The sequence below is a fragment of the Perognathus longimembris genome, chromosome 1 (genome assembly GCF_023159225.1).
Source record: "Perognathus longimembris pacificus isolate PPM17 chromosome 1, ASM2315922v1, whole genome shotgun sequence".
NCBI lineage: Eukaryota > Metazoa > Chordata > Mammalia > Rodentia > Heteromyidae > Perognathus > Perognathus longimembris.
Window position 1 is genome coordinate 13,481,908 of NC_063161.1, and position 18,724 is coordinate 13,500,631.

The 18,724-nt window shown below is 42.4% G+C and overlaps 1 protein-coding gene across 2 annotated transcripts in view; it reads left to right on the top strand.

The window, feature by feature from the left end:
* The window catches only part of LOC125359324 (putative tetratricopeptide repeat protein 41), a 49,213-nt gene that overhangs the window by 16,895 nt on the left and 13,594 nt on the right, over nucleotides 1-18,724 (top strand). For both annotated transcript variants that reach the window (XM_048357013.1, XM_048357006.1), the window contains 5 exons: nucleotides 1,895-2,055; nucleotides 4,525-4,963; nucleotides 7,743-7,982; nucleotides 11,722-11,920; nucleotides 12,750-12,928. In XM_048357013.1, the coding sequence (XP_048212970.1) occupies nucleotides 1,895-2,055; nucleotides 4,525-4,963; nucleotides 7,743-7,982; nucleotides 11,722-11,920; nucleotides 12,750-12,928 (1,218 nt within the window). The remainder of the gene's footprint in view (nucleotides 1-1,894; nucleotides 2,056-4,524; nucleotides 4,964-7,742; nucleotides 7,983-11,721; nucleotides 11,921-12,749; nucleotides 12,929-18,724) is intronic.

The window sequence follows — 18,724 nt, forward strand, 5'->3', positions numbered from 1 at the left end:
AGAAATCTATTCATTACCTCGATTATGAAACTAACACCTCTGTACAATACTTAATAATAACAATAAGGGGCTGGAACTGTGGCTTAGTGGTAGAGTGCTTGCCTAGCATGCATGAAGCCCTGGGTTCTATTCCTTAGTAGTACATAAACAGAAAAAGCCAGAAGTGGTGCTGTGGCTCAAGTGGTAGAGACCTAGCCTTGAGCTGATAAGCTCAAGGACAGTGCCCAGGTCCAGAGTTCAAGCCCCACAACTGACAAAAAAAATTGGTGATTCTGTGAAGAGAAATAGAGCCGAGAAAGCAGGTAAGTAGTGTATGTTTAGGGTGTTAGGATTTTTTTTTTGTTTTTTTGTTTTTTTTGGCCAGTCCTGGGCCTTGGACTCAGGGCCTGAGCACTGTCCCTGGCTTCTTCCCGCTCAAGGCTAGCACTCCGCCACCTGAGCCACAGCGCCGCTTCTGGCCATTTTTTGTATATGTGGTGCTGGGGAATCGAACCTAGGGCCTCGTGTATCCGAGGCAGGCACTCTTGCCACTAGGCTATATCCCCAGCCCGGGTGTTAGGATTTTTAAGGATGGATGTCTGGGAATCTCACCAAGAGTGGGGCCAGGCAGATAGCTCAGGAGTAGCATTGCTAAGCACCCCTCCCCTCCAGCTTCTCAATTATGGCTCCTCCTGTTCAGTTCACTGTTACCAAGACAGGTCCCTTTGCTGGTCCCTCTCCTGATTGGCTGGCTCTTCAGTCCTCTTCTAGGGTCTGTGAATATAGGATAAGTCAGGTAAATAAGCTCTGGATATAAAAATGTTCTGATTGAGAAAGGCAGGTAGCAAATCAATAAGCACCATATCACATAGTACTAAGTGCTGTGCCAAGGGATACAGGAAGGTGACAGGGTTATGTAGGTGAGAGGTCAGGGACCATGTCTCTGTAATTTTAAGGGTAATGCTAGCTGCTATGTCACCTAAATCCCATTTCATTGACTCAAACGGAAGCTGATTTCTCATTCATTGCAAGACTTACTAATTAGCTATAGAAGATCTTTCCTCCATGCAGAGGATGGGGTTGCAGTTCTTTCCATCTTGAAGCTGTAACACCTCCCTTCCATCCCTGGGGGCCTCACAGCCCTCCATTTTGGATTGGAGGAAAGGGAAGGGTGCAAAAGGCTCACCTGTCCTTCTGAGCCTTGGCCTGCATGTGATATGAATATGAGCCCCACTCATGTGCTCTTCACAAGTGCTTCGCCATCTGAGGAATCAGGCAGGTGTTGGGGTAGCTGAGCTCTGTGGGACAGGGAGATAGCCATCTCCTCTGCTGCATTTGCTGGGGACATCCCATTGACAAGAAGAGGCCAGCCACATGATAGTCAGAAAAAAGAACATTGCAGACACAGGGAAACCTAAAGTAATATGATAGCTCTGAGGCTAGAAACAGAGCAGAGTGAGCTGGAAGGGCAAGAGGGCCAGTGTGGTCACACAGTACATGTACATGGTTGGAGGCCTGAGGTGTAGTGACCATGTTCCCTAAATATTCAAGGCCAAGAAGATACAGAAATGTCACAAATTACATGGCTGCTTTTTCTCCTCACCCAATTCTCTCTTAACATGATTTTAGAAAATGAGAGCAATCTCTGGATCTTATATACATTTTAATATGGAATACTGAAAATGTTTTAGAGACCTAGTGGTAAATATCATTACTTCTTTGGGGCTGAATATTTTGAGCAAATGAATCAAACTTACAGACATGTGTCAGCTTTCTACCCAACACTGTCACTCATCTTCCCTGTCTGTTTCTGCCTCTCTAGTCTATGAACGCATTTTAGCAACAATGGAAACACTTTTGCCTAATTTGAAATTTCCATATTGTAGGTACTCAGTTCTAAATTTCTCTACTGTAGGTACTCATCTTGAAATGGATTTTCTTAGTGAGGACTCAAATGTCTTGGTCTTTTCACTTCTTGTGGAAATGTTCATAGCCTCCATCAGTTTAAAACCATGTATACTTGTTCTAGATGGCATAGAAGAATTGATCGGCATTTATGGGATTTCAAGTCAGAAGGTAACATCTTTAAAAAACAATAACACCTATTATATATTTTACTTATTTATTTATATTATTTATATTATTGTTGGTCATAGAGCTTGCACTCGGGCCTGGGCTCTGTCCCTGAGCTTTTTTACTCAAAGCTAGCACTATACCACTTGAGCCACAGCTCCACTTCTGGCTTTTTTTGGTGTTTAGTTGGAGATAAGAATCTCAGGGACTTTCCTGCCCAGGCTAGCTTTGATCTGCAATCCTTAGATCTCAGCCTCCTGAGTAGCTAGGCTTATAGCCGTGAGCCACCAGTGCCTGGGTATTACTGTTTTATAAAAGAGCTAGGGGCCGGTGGCTCATGTTTGTAATCCTAGCTTTCTCAGTGCTGAGATTTGAGGATTGTGGTTTGAAGCTAGCCTGAGCAGGAAAGCCTGTGAAACTCTTATCTCCAGTGAACCACCAGAAAACTGGAGGTGACACCCATGACAGAACTTGGAGAGAGAGAGAGAGAGAGAGAGAGAGAGAGAGAGAGAGAGAGAGAGAGAGAGAGAGAGAGAGAGAGAGGGGAAGAAGAAGAAGAAGAAGAAGAAGAAGAAGAAGAAGAAGAAGAAGAAGAAGAAGAAGAAGAAGCAGCCAAGGGAAAGTGAGTGTGTGAGTGTGTGTGTGTGTGTGTGTGAGAGAGAGAGAGAGAGAGAGAGAGAGAGAGAGAGAGAAGAAAATCCCAAGGGAAAGGGGGACATTATCCAAAAAAGAAATGTACTCATGTACACATAACCTGACTTACATAACTGTAATTCCTCTGTACATTTTCTATAATAACATTTTTAAAATTTTTATTGTCAAACTGATTTACAGAGTGGTTACAGTTTCATACGTTAGGCATTGGATACATTTCTTGTACTGTTTGTTACCTAACAATTTTTTATTGTGGAAAAATTAAGAAGATCCCCTATTTGGAGTATATGTAATAGTTTCCCATTGCATTGCAAATTTCTTGAGTATACCCATCTAGTACTTTTGTTACTGTTTTATTTTATATTGAACAAATACAGATGGGGCATTTATAACAGGCTGGGCACTATTTTAGAGACTAAAAATATTAACATATTCAATGCACACAAGCCTGTGATGGAGATACTAATCACCTTCCCATTATATGGTGGCTCATCCGAGGTCCAAAGGTAAGTTGGAGGCATTCTGGATCCAGAAACTATCATCTTCACACCTGCCTGCGTCTGCCCTAATTTATACTTTAATCCATTAGTTTGGCATATAGTGTGGTCTCCCTCATCTACACTGATTTTACACATCCAAATGCCATTTTCTGCTTGCCCTCTTTAAGCTTGAAGTAATATTGGAGTGATGGACCCTTCTTTCTAAGTTCTGGACCCTTCTTTGGGAAGCAGTTGAGAACTAAAAAAATATATTTGACAAATTGTAAGGTGTATCTTACAGAATTTAAGATAGAAAAGAAGAAAATGGACAATTAGATATATTCACAGTTCAACACTGGTATTCATCTTGTTGGCACCTTGCCCTTTTTTCTATGACTATATACATTATGCATTGCATTTCTTTTTTCTTTCTTTCTTTTTAGTGTTTTTTTTGTTGTCTGTGGTACTTGAATTCAGGCCTGGACACCGGCCCTGAGCTTTTGTGCTCAAGGCCAGCACTCTACCCTTGAGCCACAGCTCTACTTCCAGTTTTTTGGTGGTTAATTGGAGATAAGAGTTTTATGGACTTTTCTGCCTGGACTGGCTTCAAACTTTGATCTTCAGATCTCAGCTTCCAGAGTAGCTAGCATTATAGGTGTGAGTCACCAGTGCCTGTTTTGTGTTTTATTTCTTATTGATGGGACATATCATCTGCAAAATGCAGTCTCGGTTGATTTCATCATTTTGCAAACATTACAGAGTATTCTTACATAAACCTAGATGGCTAAGATGCCATTAGGTGATCTAATCTTATGGGACCATGGTATTATATGATGCTCATCATTTACCAAGATGTAATTATGTACCACATGCCTATACATGTTTATGCAAAGTAAGCATCACACCATACTGTTTTATAATTTGTTATTTAAAACATGACAACTATACAACATTCAACAACAATTTTTTTTTTCTGGTCCTGGGGCTTGAACTCAGAGCCTAGGTGCTCTGAGCTTTTTTTCTTCAAGGCTAGTGTTACATCACTTGAGCCACACAGCTCTTCTTCTGGCTGTTTGGTGGTTTATTGGAGATAAGAGTCTTAGGGACTTTCCGGCCTGAGCTGGCTTTGAATTGCAGTCCTCAAATCTCAGCCTCCTGAGGTAGCTAGGATTACAAGTGTGAGTCACCAGCACCCAGTTATATCCATTACTCTTAATATCTGTAATTCCAAATTTACTTTATGATTACAATCCTATATCCCATTAGCTCAGTTTGAAAACCATTATCAAGTGATTTTAAAGTCTTGCATGTTACAAATGTCTTTGAATCACTCCATCAGGCAAAAGAGTTTTCCTGGCTGCCTAACTCGCTCCCTCCTCATTGCAAGTTTATCCTGAGCACTACCTCCTCCAGCTTGTCCTTCAAGTCGCTCTGTGCCCGTTCAGATGTGAGGACAATAGAACTCTCTAGCATAGGAGATGAAGACACAAAGCTCAGCATCTTCAAGCAGCATCTCTCCATGCCCAACCAGGATTCCTTTTGGCAGAACAAACAGATCTGGAGGAAAAAAACAAACCTGAGTCCTTTAAAACTCACAATCCTAGCCAATGAGCTAAAGGAATGCAGAGTCTATAGAAATGAGTTCCAGTGTATGAGGGAGTATTTGGAGGTGACCTCCATTCAGGAGCTCTGGGAGTTGATTCTGAAACGCTGGATTGAAGACTACAGTTGGACTTCGAACCAAAAAAAGACAAATTCAAGTACTGTAGCTATAGAAGGTAGGTCTTAGGCAGTGTTGATAGCTTGGTGGAAATCTACAGGAGAATGACATGCAGAAGGTTCTACTGGGGGGCGGGGGCAGGGTCTAGGGCTCTAGATCTGTCAGAGAAAATAGAGGATTTCTAGATAAATCTGAATTCCATTCAGGTCAATAGGAAGCAATCTTTTAGCAGAAATATATCTCCCATATCATATAGGACATACTTATACTGAACATAATTTGGATTCCAAATGATTTGAATTATTTTATTGTTACCTGAAATTATTTGGATTCAGTGTAAGTATATCCCAAATATTTCAGGGGACATACTTATATTGGAAATTTGTTGTTTATCTCAAATTCAAATTTCACTATGCATATCTAGTATTCATACAGCTAAATTAGAGAATTGTCTAGAGAGCTGTGTGTTGATTGTAAGGAGAATTATATTACAAACAAATTTCAGTCACATCTTTCAGGAATCTTAAGAAATGCACCTTTATTATTTCTTTTGTTTCTTTCTTTTTTCAGTTCTAGAGTTAACCCTCTAGGCTTCTTGCTTGCTAGGCAAGTGCTCTACTACATGAGTTACATGTAGTAATTTCAGCCCCTTCCCTCTTCCATTCTCTATTTTTGAGAGAGGATCTTGTGCTTTTTGCATGGGCCTGCTTGGTCCATAATCCTCCTACTTATACTTCTCGTTATAGCTGGCATGACAAGCAGCCTTGCCTAGATTTTGTTGTTGTTGGTCGTGGAGTTTGAATTCGGTGCCTGGCTGTGCCTGAGCTTTTATGCTCAAGGCTAGCACTCTACCATTTTTGAGCCACAGTGCCACTTCCGTTTTTCTGGTGGTTAATTGGAGATAAGACTCTCATGGCCTTTTCCAGAGGAACCATGATCCTCTGATCTCAGCCTCCTGAGTAGCTAAGATTACAGGCCTTGAGGCAGCAGGGCCCAGCTTTAGATTTTTCTGTTGAGGTGAGAATCTCACAAACGTTTTGCCTAGGCTGGCTTAGAACTTGGATTCTCCTGATCGCTATCTCCCAAGTAGCTAGGATGAGAGACACCTGCCAGTAGTGCCTGGTTATCATTTCTCGAACTCAGTTTAAATCTTCCTTTTGATCCCATAGTCCCCACTCATAGCACAGTTAGGGCTAACAATATCAGTGCTATTTGTTTTCAGTCAGTTTAGGTTAATTGTATCAATTCCATCTGTTTTCAGTCAACTCAGGACTTTTTCAGCCGAAGTAGGATTTGAATATTTCCTGTGTCTCTACTGGGTGGAAGGTAGACCTCAAGACCTTGCTACTGGGTATGCTTGATTGTCATTTAGCCAGCAGGCTTCTGCTGAGGCAGCTGAGGTACCTGATCAACCACTGACACAGAGGTCCCTCCACTTCTAGCTTCCTCCAGGACACCTGTGTTCCTGTCTATCCTCAGGTGGTTCTGTTTTTGCTGCCCCTGCTGACACAGCCCCTCATTCTAACTAACTAAGGAGGTCCCTCTCCCCTGTTGGCTTCTTGAGCCTTGGTTTTGTGTCCAACTCTCCTCTGTGCCTCAGTTCTGAAATGGCTCTTCTCTTCCTGACAGGAGAGGCCATTCTCAGCAGATCATCCTGTATTTGAGTGCATTGTTTATTGCCAACAATATTCTACCCTGTAGTCAGGAATTTAATGATTTTTCCACAACTCACTTTTGAGAGAATTTATTCTCAAGCATTTGTTCCAGCTATGAGCCTCAAAAGTCTGCTCAGGCATTTGAGTTTTCCTCTTTGATTCTAACATAGCAGTCTTTTCTTTAGTGCAGGAAACTTAGAGTGATGCAGGATGGGGGAGATGGCAGGGGAAGAGAACCAGGAAGTATTTTGAACGAAAGACACATTGATTCCAGTGTATATTCTGCCTCATTCTTTGCTCTAGAGTTTCCATTTCTGTAAATCAATTGACTTCACATTTATCATACCCTCCCTCATGCCAAGGAAGTAGAAACAAGCCTTTTTGTGATCTGGAAGAGTCATTCAGGCCATGTGGCCCATTGCCATGGCACCCAGCGTGGCCAGTGTGGGCTTTACAGGAGCCCAGGGCTCCTTCCCTTTGTCCCTCTGTTCACAGGGACAGTGCCACACAAGCCCTGTCCAGAAACTCCCACCCAAGCCCTGGGAGCTTGTCCATGGGTTTAGGAAGAACCTGATCAGCCTTGGGAGGAGAATCTGTACAGCTAAGGCTAAAGATTTTGCCTTAAGATTGTAGGTAATGTGGGTTCATCCCTCGGTCATGGCATAGGAAATACATTTAAGATGGTAGACCATGATGCAATGTTTCTCAGGGTTCTGAAGGATCTCTTTAGAGTTACTTAATGATAGGACCAAAACCTAAGGGACAGGGAAGTAATAAAAAGCTGCCTTTCAGGTGATGTCTGAGAAAACATGGCAGGAGAATAATTGTACAGCAAAACCATCACATTCCTAGGTATAAGTTGACTTTAATAAAGATTCCTCAGCAGAGATGTTCAATAGAACAACCATAAGCCTGCCAGTTTATAACCAGAGGATTATTTGTGAGAATAGAGACCATAACTTAATGAATAATAAGACTGTTCAAATCCCTGTTTAGCCTGCACTTCTGTGTGACTTTGAGTAACTTCTTTAACTGATCTGGTCCCATTTCCCTCATTTAAAAGGCAGGGGCCAGTTATTACAAAAAGATTGCAAGAATGCAGTTGATTAGTGTAAAACACCAATGATGCTCCCTGGCTCACGATTGCACTTTTTCTGTCCCCCTTTCTCCCGCCTCTGGTAGGGCTGGACAGCTGGTTGTCTGATGCGCTGTGTTTATTGTGCATCGCACACTGTGGGCTGGCTGAGGATGAGCTTCTCCATCTTTTGGAGTTGCTGGGTTATAGAAATCACTACAGAGTGACCATGGTGCACTGGGCAGCCTTCCGCAATGCCACCAAATACTGGATCCAAGAGAAGCCTAATGGCCTCCTCTATTTCCGGCACCAGACCCTGCGAAACGCTGTGGAACACAAACTGCTTGGTAAGGCCCAGCGCTGTGCAACTGTCTCTGGCTGAGGGGAAGTAGGGTCACCTAGGAGGAAAAGATTATGGCAAGATTGCTCAAGGAGAAGTCATTCAATAGACTTGCATAAAAATGTTTATGAGGTTTATTCAGGTTAACTGAGATCTGACATCAGTTAGATCTGGCCAGGGTTTATTCTCTTATGTAGTTAACTTCTGCACACAGGCAGCTCTGGGCTCCTTTATTGGCTTCACAGGGTCACTGGGACCCAACTCCTTCTGGGTCCCTGGCACATTTCACTGGCCTGTGTTCTCAAGGCTCACTCATGCTCATGGTTGCTGGAGCTCCAGCCATCACCTTCTAGGCAACAGGAAGGAAGAAGGTCTTTCCACTTCCTTAGAAGGAGCTTCCTCACAAGTTTCTTGTCAGCATTTCTATTTAGGTTTCTTTGACCCAGAATTTCATTAGTTGGCCCATCACTAGACACAGCAGATTTTGGAGGTGAATATTTCAACTGAGTGCATGGTGCTTTAAGCCAAAGCTGGGCTCCATCACTAAAGAAGAAGAGGGAAATGATTACTGGAGAGAAACGAGTAATCTCTGCCTAACTCTGAGATCAAATTCCCTTTTGAAAAGCACTGTAGGCCTACCTCACAAGAAACTCCAGCCACCACAGACACATTTAATCTAGAAGCAGAGCACTCTGTAACAATTAGGCACACAGAGCTTCTCTAAAAACCTTTAAACCGCAGCCTCTGGGAAGATTTTAAACTCTATGCCCGTTTCTTTTCTTTTTGTTGGTTTGGGGGCTTGAACTTAGGGCCCGGACATTGTTCCTGAGCTCTTTTGCTCAAGGCTGGTGCTCTGCCACTTTGAGCTACAGTGCCACTTCCAGTTTTTGAGCGGTTGATTGGAGATAAGAGTCTCATGAGGACTTATCTGCCCGGGCTGGCTTCGAACTACAATCTTCGGATCTCAGCCACTTACCTTAGTCATCTTTTTTTGAGTTTTAACTCAAGGATTAAGTGTTCTGTTACTTGAGCTACACTCCCAATCCTGAGTCCCCTACATCTTAATATGGTGTGGAGGAGAGAGCAGGCCAAGGGATGTGGCTGCTCTTAGATCAAAGTCAGTTCTTCCGTTCATTTTCTCTAGGGTTGTTTGCACTGGACTAATTTCTCTAAGAATAATAACACTCTTGGGTACAGAGACTATCGGATTATGGTGTAGATGCTAAAATTCTGGGTACCCATTGAACCCCTTTTCTGTACTATAAGCCCCCAAGTAAAAAGAGGCTGTGAATACCAGTCTTTGCTAGAGTCATGAAGAATTGTAATGGCAAGAATTCCCATCTCTGTGGCCTGGGCATGAGGAACAAGCCCAGCCCACATGTAGGGAAATGACCCTAAAGCCAGGCCTCTAGGACTTGAATCTATCATGATAGTGTTTATAAACGACTATCTTTTGATTCTTGTGCAAATGCCATAGCAATCATTTTGAGGCAAGTTGGTTTGTTTTACTCACATGCGTCTGCATGTTCCTTGTTTTTAAAATTAACTCTCTGTCTAGTATTATATCCCATTTGTTAACCTAAATTACTACGAGCCAAAAGTTGATTCTCCCTCGATTAAGAGAGATTCTTTGATCACTCAATCAAGTCTGAATTTCCTGAGACTTATTCTAATTATACTCAGTAGGAGTTTGCTGAATAAATGCACAGCTGTTTCTGGCTGCTTGTTTAGGGGGTTTGCAGTTTCTGGTGGCTTCTGTTTCTGTTGTTTTGAGAGGCAGTATGGGATCTCAGTCTCTGGTGTCTGCCTGCCTTGGAAATAGGAGCTGGTGGCCTGAGCCCAGGAGAGGAGGTGTGAGGCATCTGTACGTGACACTGTGATCAGGGGACATGAGTGGCCTCATTTCACCCTGTCCTCCACTCATTCCAGCCCTGCATGCCATTTGGCAGAGTTCACTTTTGATCCTTCCAAAAATATCCCTCTGGCCTCTACCAAAAATGACTTTTTTTGTTAAGAGCAGTGGCTTTAGACTCTTAGAGAATGGGTACCACCTTGTACAAGGCATTTAACCCTCTCAGCATTCCCATCCCTTACTTACAAAGTAAGAATAATAATAGAACTTGCCTTGATGGTATCATACATGCTAATTCATGTCTAATACAGCATGTGGTATTCTGATGAGCACTTGAGGTGGCCATTTGAGCTAATTGCCAGTACTTCCAGCCTTTCTCCCACCACGAGAAACAGTTTTTGGACGCTTATTAAATAAGGTCATGTGACAAGCTGGCCACTGGCCACCTTCAAGGTAGCTGCTCTTACCAGTTCCAGGGAGAAGAGACCTGGACTCAAAGTCTAGCACCCCAATAATAAACTTTTGTTCTTTTACTAGATGATAATTTACTAATGATATTTAGGCTTGTCAGTCCAGCGTATTCTATCCCACTGTGACAGCAGCACTCTTTAGATGTTAGCCATTGGGTCTGTCAGTGAGAACGGGGCAGTACTTTGCACACAAAGGTGATGCTGAGGTCACAGCATCCCTTACATCCCACGTGTAGCCTGGGATCCGGTCCGAACATGTGGATTAATCATGCTTTTTCAGTTGCCAGCCCTGTGCTGAGCAGGCAAGGTGTCTGATCTCCCTGACTTTAATGAACTTTGTTTGCCATATGGGGCCTTGTACTTAGGTCCTCCTCCTGAGATCCTTGCCCATGAAAATATTTTGCACCTTGTTTTTCCTTGGTGCTAGTACTGAATCCAGGATCTTCACGTAACAAGACTATACGCTCTACTATGGAGCCCAGTTCTGTACATTTTAAGAGTTGTGTTTAACACTTCAAATCTTGGTCTCAGGGTAATTATGGACCCACCGCTCTCTCTCTCTCTCTCTCTCTCTCTCTCTCTCTCTCTCTGTCATTACTCTCCTACTCTCCCAATTTATTACCCACAAAATGCCTTTGCCATATCTAGTGGGAGGGGTTTTCTTTTCCTTCAATAGTGTCTTAAGCACTGTATTCGACACCTAGGTAGTCTCTCCAAATGTGTGTGTTAGCTGGAAGTCAATTCAGTGGAAATGCAGAATAATTATTTAAATAATGGCTCCTTTTTAGTTCATAGTTTTTACGATGAGCCAGACTGGGTGTGCCATTTGTCTTGCAGGGAAAAGTGTCAAGTGGCAAATTTAGAAATATTTCTATTTTAGTTTTTAAGAATAGATCTCACTAGGATTTAATGAAACAAAACCCTCTGTTACTTCTTGAGAAGCTGGTGTCTGGGTAGCATGATGGGTCCAGTCCATTTCTTCTGGGAATGATCTATTATTCTTAGGTAGAGCCATCCTGGTTCTGATGTCAGCTTTGCCATCTCTTTGCTCATTTCCCCCTTGGCCAATATCCATTGACCAACAATGGATTCATGTGTTCTAAATGCATACCCTCTAATGCTTGAAAATGATTATGTAGGCAGTAACCATATTTTATATTTAAACGAGAAAAAGATGTCACTGATAGGTCCTTGGGGGAAGGGAAGACAATTTGAAAAGCCAACATGCTCACCAGTGACCCTAAGTAGAATTAATTCTTGGGAGGGTGGGGAAATTCAAACTGATTATAAGAGTTCCCTTTTCTATTCGAGTCACCTTGTCTTTTATTTCTCTAGTTATATCTATAGAAGTGTTAGATTTCTGCTATACTATTTTTATATACTAAGAAGTCATAGGTGTTAAACTGCAATTCATCTTTAAATAGGTGTTATCATTCCTGTGAGAGAAAGCAGCCCATATACATTTCTGAACCCAACAAATCAGAAAAAAACACATTTTCACCAAATCTTGACAAGATTCTTCCAGCGGAAAACTGGTTTTTGGAGAGTTTATCAAGAGTTGCCGTGGCATCTGAAGATGAGCGGGTGCTGGGCTGGCCTGTGCGGCTTTCTCACGAGCCCCAGGTGAGTCTCCCTTTGTGTTGAGGCTGGCTTATCTTTTCCCTTTATTAGAGCTGTATTCAGTTACTGGTGGTTCCCTTGAGCAAGATACTTCCTATTTCTTTAACTACCCAGTCTTTTTATCAGATGAGACCATCACCTGGCACCCCTTTCTGCTGCAGGTTGAGGGATCCTCAGAGTCACTCCATTTAATCTACCTGCTTCTGCAGAGAAGCAGAGTCTTCCTTTCAAAGTAAACTAGCATTTGGAGAGCAGAGGCCAAGAACAAGAGTTGGGAAAGGATGGACAATGTGGTCCTGCTGGGACCTCCTGTGTTCATCTCATCTTTTCCTAATGCATCTTTCTCTCCCTTTGCCTTCCTCCACCTTCCTTCCTTTCCCTGCTTCTTCCTTCTTTACTACTTACTTAGTCACTAATTCATCATATACCCATAGTTGTCCCATCCTACCTTCCACACAGTGGTAGCCTTAGGGGTATCCAAGATACAGTACTCAAGCCCCTTTCTGTCTAGTGTGAGCCCGACAATTACTCTACTTGAGGAGTAGTAATTGACAGTAATATGTCTTTGAAAAATGATACATTACGTTCATAGCATGAATGGTTGGATGGGCCTCTTTGCCTGGTAGGTCGATCCAGGGAGAAGGGGCAGTCATCTTGGTCAGACGAGGAGCACTGACTCTACTTGCTAAAGAGTGAAAGGCTGGTATTTACTGGAAGACCAACCAAAGTATTGTTAAGTTTGTGATGAGGCTAATGAAATGTAGTTATGAGAACAGCTTCCCTCAAGGCAGGAAGTGCTAAATGTATTTTTATTCATATGTTGTGTCAAAAGTATCACAGATTTTATCTCAAAGATCCAAAGCCCTAGCTTGTGGACCAGGCTACACTTCATCCACTACTGGAATGTATTGTTGGAAGCCGGCTACGATGCTTCAGCGGCATATATGCTCTCGGTGGACAAGATTAAAGCCGATCAGTGCCACAAGATAAAGAAGAGGTGTACGCTGTCAGGTACAGTGAGCAACAGTACCTCATTTTGCCTGGGATGTAGAGTGGCCAGCAGTTATGGTCTCCTGTTCCCTCACAAGATTCTCATCAACCCCATTGCTCCTTCCCAAACGAAAGCCAGCAGCTTCTGGAAATAAGGGTTCATTTTGTCACAGTTTCTCTCTTTTTTCATGCTATGCTGTTGACCAGGTAATGGAGGGTATAGGGGCTGGAGGTTGCACTGGAAGGAAACACCTAAATTGCAGTATGGGAGAATTTTCTAGCACAAATGAGCCCCATTCAGAATCTGTTCCTTTGAAGTGGGTGGGGACATCCACAGGGCTCTTGGGGTTCTTTTATATAAGCATAAAGCCATCTGTATATACACATTGTTGTCTGTGTATGTGTGTGCCGGTCCTAGGGCTTGAACTCAGGGCCTACCTGTTGTCCTTGAACTTTATTTTTTTGCTCAAGGTTAGCATTCTTGCACCAGAGCCACAGCTCTACTTCCAGCTTTTTTTTTAAAGTGGTTAATTGGAGATAAGAGTCTCACAGGCTGTCCTGCCTCAGCTGACTTTGAACTGTGATCCTCAGATTTCAACCCCCTGAGCTAGGATTACAGGTGTGAGCCATCATGCACAGCATACAAATACTGTTTATTTTGGACTCTTAGAAAAACCTGTCTCTCAGCAGGTAATCCTGTATTGTACTATCCCTTCCTTGTCCCAAATGCTTAGCCATGGCCAAGTTTTTCAGATTTACATCCATGAAATCTTTTGTATTCAATCTCTTGTCTCTTGTGGGCCCTCTTTTTTTTTTTTTTCTCTCCACCTTTACAAAGCAAGGTTGTGATTACCCGGTGCATTGTGGCTGGTCCCACCCTGGCCAAGGGGGGTCTGTCCTTTCAGGATCATGTGAGTCCCTTCTTGTCATTGAGGCAATATAAAATGTATCAGAGTCACAAGAACCAGGAATCCCAGGGAATAGCCACCGGACTATTACACTGTTATATGTTACAGTGGCTCTCTTACTGTTGGCTCCCCCTACCCTTTTTAACCACAGTTACGTAGCCACACATAACCTTGGGCTAGTGTGTCCTCTAGGAATATTGAGGTAAGATCCTTAACTGGACTATCCTTTCAAAGAAACCCCATGTTCTAGCCTGAAATCTGGAGAATTGTCTGTCAGTTCTTCCTTGCCCTCCTTTTCTAGTAGAGATGGTTTGGTGGACATTCTGTGTCCCTTTAAAGCACAAGGCCATCTGGGACTTGGGTCTAAGTGGGATCAAAAGTTCATGACACAGAGCCTTGCGTAGACAGGCATCATATGAAAATTAATTTTCCCCAAAGTACCAGTGGGAGGAAGAGGTATATGGGGAGGGGGTGGAGCTGCTGCTAACTAGGAGAGCTTTAATTCATGGGGTGTATTGGATCATCTCCTAAGTCACAACCTCCCTCTCCCTGTTCAGGAAATAAAGAAGAATCATTACCCTTTGGGGGCCTCATTCTTTATTTTCCCCTTCTGTTCTGAGAGATTAGTAGGGTATTCATACTTTTGACTGCTGATCGTTTCAAGAAAGTTCCTTTAAGAGATCACCTTCCTTCCTTCCTTCCTTCCTTCCTTCCTTCCTTCCTTCCTTCCTTCCTTCCTTCCTTCCTTCCTTCCTTCCTTCCTTCCTTTCGTTCGTTCTTTTCTTGCCATTCCTGGGGCATGAGCTCAGGGCCTGAGCATTGTCCCTGGGCCCATCTGCGCTCAAGGCTAGCACTCTACCACTTGAGCCACAGCATCACTTCTGGCTTTCTCTGTATATGTGGTGCTGAGGAATCGAACCCAGGGCTTCATGCATGCTAGGGAAGCACTCTACCACTAAGCCACATTCCCAGCCCCAAGAAATCAGTTTTCTAGAGGTACCATTAGGCAGGGAGTCAAGAAGTATCTGCAGGGGGCTGGAAATATGGCCTAGTGGTTTAGAGTGCTTACCTTGCATACATGCACCACATATCTAGAAAAAGCCAGAAGTGGCACTGTGGCTTAAGTGGTAGAGTGCTAGCCTTGAGCAAAAAGAAGCCAGGGACAGTGCTCAGTCCCTGAGTTCAAGGCCCAGGACTGGCAAAAAACAAACAAACAAAAAGTATCTGCAGGCTTCTTGCTCTTGGTTTGAATGTAGTGTCTACATCCAGAGGATTAGTTTTCCTTCCTGACCATGTCCTTTGCTGCCCCCTGGTGGCTGGAGGAGAATATCAAGTCAGTTTGGAGTCCTGGACTTATCTCTCCTGAGGTTTTTCTCCTCCCTGAGAAACACATTCTGAATAGAATCTAATGATAGATTATTAATAAGCTAATAGATGATTAGTAGAGAGGACTTGGAGATAGAAGACAGTATCAATCAAGGTTTGGGGTATTGTTTTTTTTTTTTTTTTTGGCCAGTCCTGGGCCTTGGACTCAGGGCCTGAGCACTGTCCCTGGCTTCTTCCCGCTCAAGGCTAGCACTCTGCCACTTGAGCCACAGCGCCGCTTCTGGCCGTTTTCTGTATATGTGGTGCTGGGGAATCGAACCTAGGGCCTTGTGTATCCGAGGCAGGCACTCTTGCCACTAGGCTATATCCCCAGCCCTATTGTTTTTTTTTTTCTTGCTTGGGGCTGGAGCTCTGGGTCCTATCAAAGTGAAGAAAATCCATTTCTGGCTACAGTTTCATTTTTGGACAAAGACTGGAAAAGAACGAATAAGATCAGGGTACATGTGTGAGAAGGAGATGGGGATCTCTTAGAGGCATGATGCTCGATGTGGGCAGAGGCTGTGTTCTGGGAATGGGTCCATCTTGGCAGATGGCTGATTGTCCCCGAGGTGGCTGTTGAGGTAGGGTGGACAGAAATAATTCTACTAAGCAGAGAGCTTTCCAATGAGGGAAAAGGATAAATATGTGACACTACAGGGTCTTGACAGAAGGTTGAAGTAAATAAAAAATACCATGTTTTCATGACTACCTGGGAACCTTCAGAAACCTTTAAACATCTTGAATAGATTGAACAAAATTGGTGGTTAGATTTTTAGATACCACTAGAGATAAACAAAAGGCACAGAGGACACAATTTGCAATGATCACAGAAAATATGAACTAAGACTAGAATTTAAAAGGATCTCTATTTTATTTTATTGTACCAGTCCTGGGGCTTGAATTCAGCACTTGGATGTTGACCCTGAGCTTTTGTGTTCAAGGCTGATGCTCTTGTCATTTGAGTCACAGCTCCATTTCTGGCTCTTTTGGTGGATGATTGGAGATAAGAGTCTTGCGGACTTCACTGCTTGGACTGGCTTTGAACTTTGATCCTCATTTCTTGGTCTCCTGAGTAGCTTGGATTATAGCTGTGAACCATCAGCACCTGGTTTCATTTTATTTCTTTATTTTTCAAAATGTAAAAACTATGATTTCAGTATACAGGGAGACAGAACCATATTCTTAGCTGGAACAACTCAGTGTTGCAAATCATCAATTCTTCCCCAATGGAATTATAGATAAAAAACAAGTTTAATGAAAATATCAATGGATTAACATGTTTTAAAGTAAAATTTTGTTGAATGGCATCTCTTTTGCACAACTACTTAGAGATATTAAAATATAAAAAATTTCAAAATTATTCTCAAATTATTGGAGAAATAATAGATATTAGAGTTTAAAATAATAACAGTTTGAATACCAAGTTATTTAAATGTATTACAAACCAGTGATAATTTAAAAAAAATAGACTGCTCACTGGAACAAAATGGAAACTCAGATATCCAGACATGAATTTAAAAACTTGGGATGTGATAATCTTTGGACATTTGAGTTTCAGTTTATAAAAGACCAATTATGCTGGTCACTGGTGGCTCATGCTTATAATCCTAGCTATTCAGAAGACTGAGATCCGAGGATCATGTTCAAAGTTAGTCTGGCAGGAAGAAACATCTGTGAGACTCTTATCTCCAATTAACCACCAAGCAAGCAAACAAACAAAAAATCATCACAAGTAGGGCTGTGGCTTAAAGTGATAGAGTGCTAGTCTTGAGCAAAAAATGAGCTCAGGGACAGTGTCCCATCTCCGAGTTCAAGCCCCAAAACTGACATCAATCAATCAATCAATCAATAGATTATGGTTGTGACAGGGGTTTACTATTTGATTAAACAAGTTTAGTTAAAACTATACCAAAATAACTTTCAGGAAGATTAGAATGAAATGGAGGGAAACAAGAATATATTTTCATAAACTATATAGTTAAGTAAAGTATAGTTAAGTCTAAGCAAGAAACCAACAGAGTAAATCATGGAGAACCTAATTGATAAATCTGTCTAAATAGATACATAAAGTTTCTCTGTGTAAAACAAAACAAGGGGCTGGGAATGTGGCTGAGTGGTAGAGTGCTTGCCTCGTATACATGAAGCCCTGGGTTCGATTCCTTAGCACCACATATACAGAAAAAGCCAGAAGTGGCACTGTGGCCCAAGTGGTAGAGTGCTAGCCTTGAGTAAAAAGAAGCCAGGGACAGTGCTCAGGCCCTGAGTTCAAGTCCCAGGACTGGCAAAAAACAAAACAAAACATATCACCAGTGGAATGACCCTGAGAAAACCAGAAGCAATTAGAAGGCAAGCGAGCAACTGTGATGAATATGCATACCATAAAGAGAAGGCAAAGGATTAATATTCAGAAATACTAATATACAAAAGATCAGAAGCACAAGCCACAGTGTGAAAACAAATGATCTTTGATGCAATTAGGGTAAGCTTTACATTTTGTTGTATTTTGCCATGTTTTCAATTTTCTCTGTAATTTATGCATATTGGTTGCTTGTTTTTTTATTTGTTTGTTTGTTTGTTTGCCAGTCCTGGGGCTTGAACTCAGGGCCTGAGCACTGACCCTGGCTTCTTTTTGCTCAGGGTTAGTACTCTACCACTTGAGCCACAGCGTCACTTCTGGCTTTTTCTATATATGTGGTGCTGAGGAATCAAACCCAGGGCTTCATGCATATGAGGCAAGCACTCTACTAACTAGGCCATATTCCCAGCCCATGCATTTTAGTTTTATATTAGGAACTTCATTGTGTCCTCTTCTATGTTGGTGCTGAGTGAGTGAATGGGAGAGTGTGGCCAGTGGAGATGGGGCTCATGAACAAACCAAACCAACCCCTCCCTCTCTTGTGGAAATTAGAGTTGCGCCCAGGGTCTTGCACTCATATGCTCATCCCTTTTGTTTTGGTATTTTATTTTTGAGATGTGGGCACGTGCAGGGCTGGTGTCTCTTTAACTTTGCCTAGACTGGCCTTGAACTTAAAATCATCTTGCTTATACTTTACGAGTAGCTAGGATTATAGGCATGTTCCACCACACGTGGCTATCAATGAAAGCTTCTTGTAATACACGTGCAAGATTCATATCAGGTGTTCTGGAGTTCATAGTTAAATTTTAATAAAGTTATGCTGCTGTTCACTTTTTGTGTGTGTGTGTATATGTGCTGGGGCCTTGAACTCAGGGCCTGAGTGCTGTCCCTGAAATAAATAAATAAATAAATAAATATTTTATTTTATTGTATTTTTTTGCTCACCAGTGCTCTGTCATTCCAGTCACAGTTCCACTTCCAGGGAAGTTAATGAAGAATCTCACGAATATGCCTACGTAAGGTTGGCTTTGACCCATAATCCTCAGAGCTCCGTCTCCTAAATAGTTAGGATTATAGGCATAAGCCACCAGCACCTGGCTTATAGTATATTTTTAATCTTATGTGGGAATATGTTCAGACCACAAATAAAGAAAATAAAAACAAAGCCAGCAATTCAAGATAGCTGCA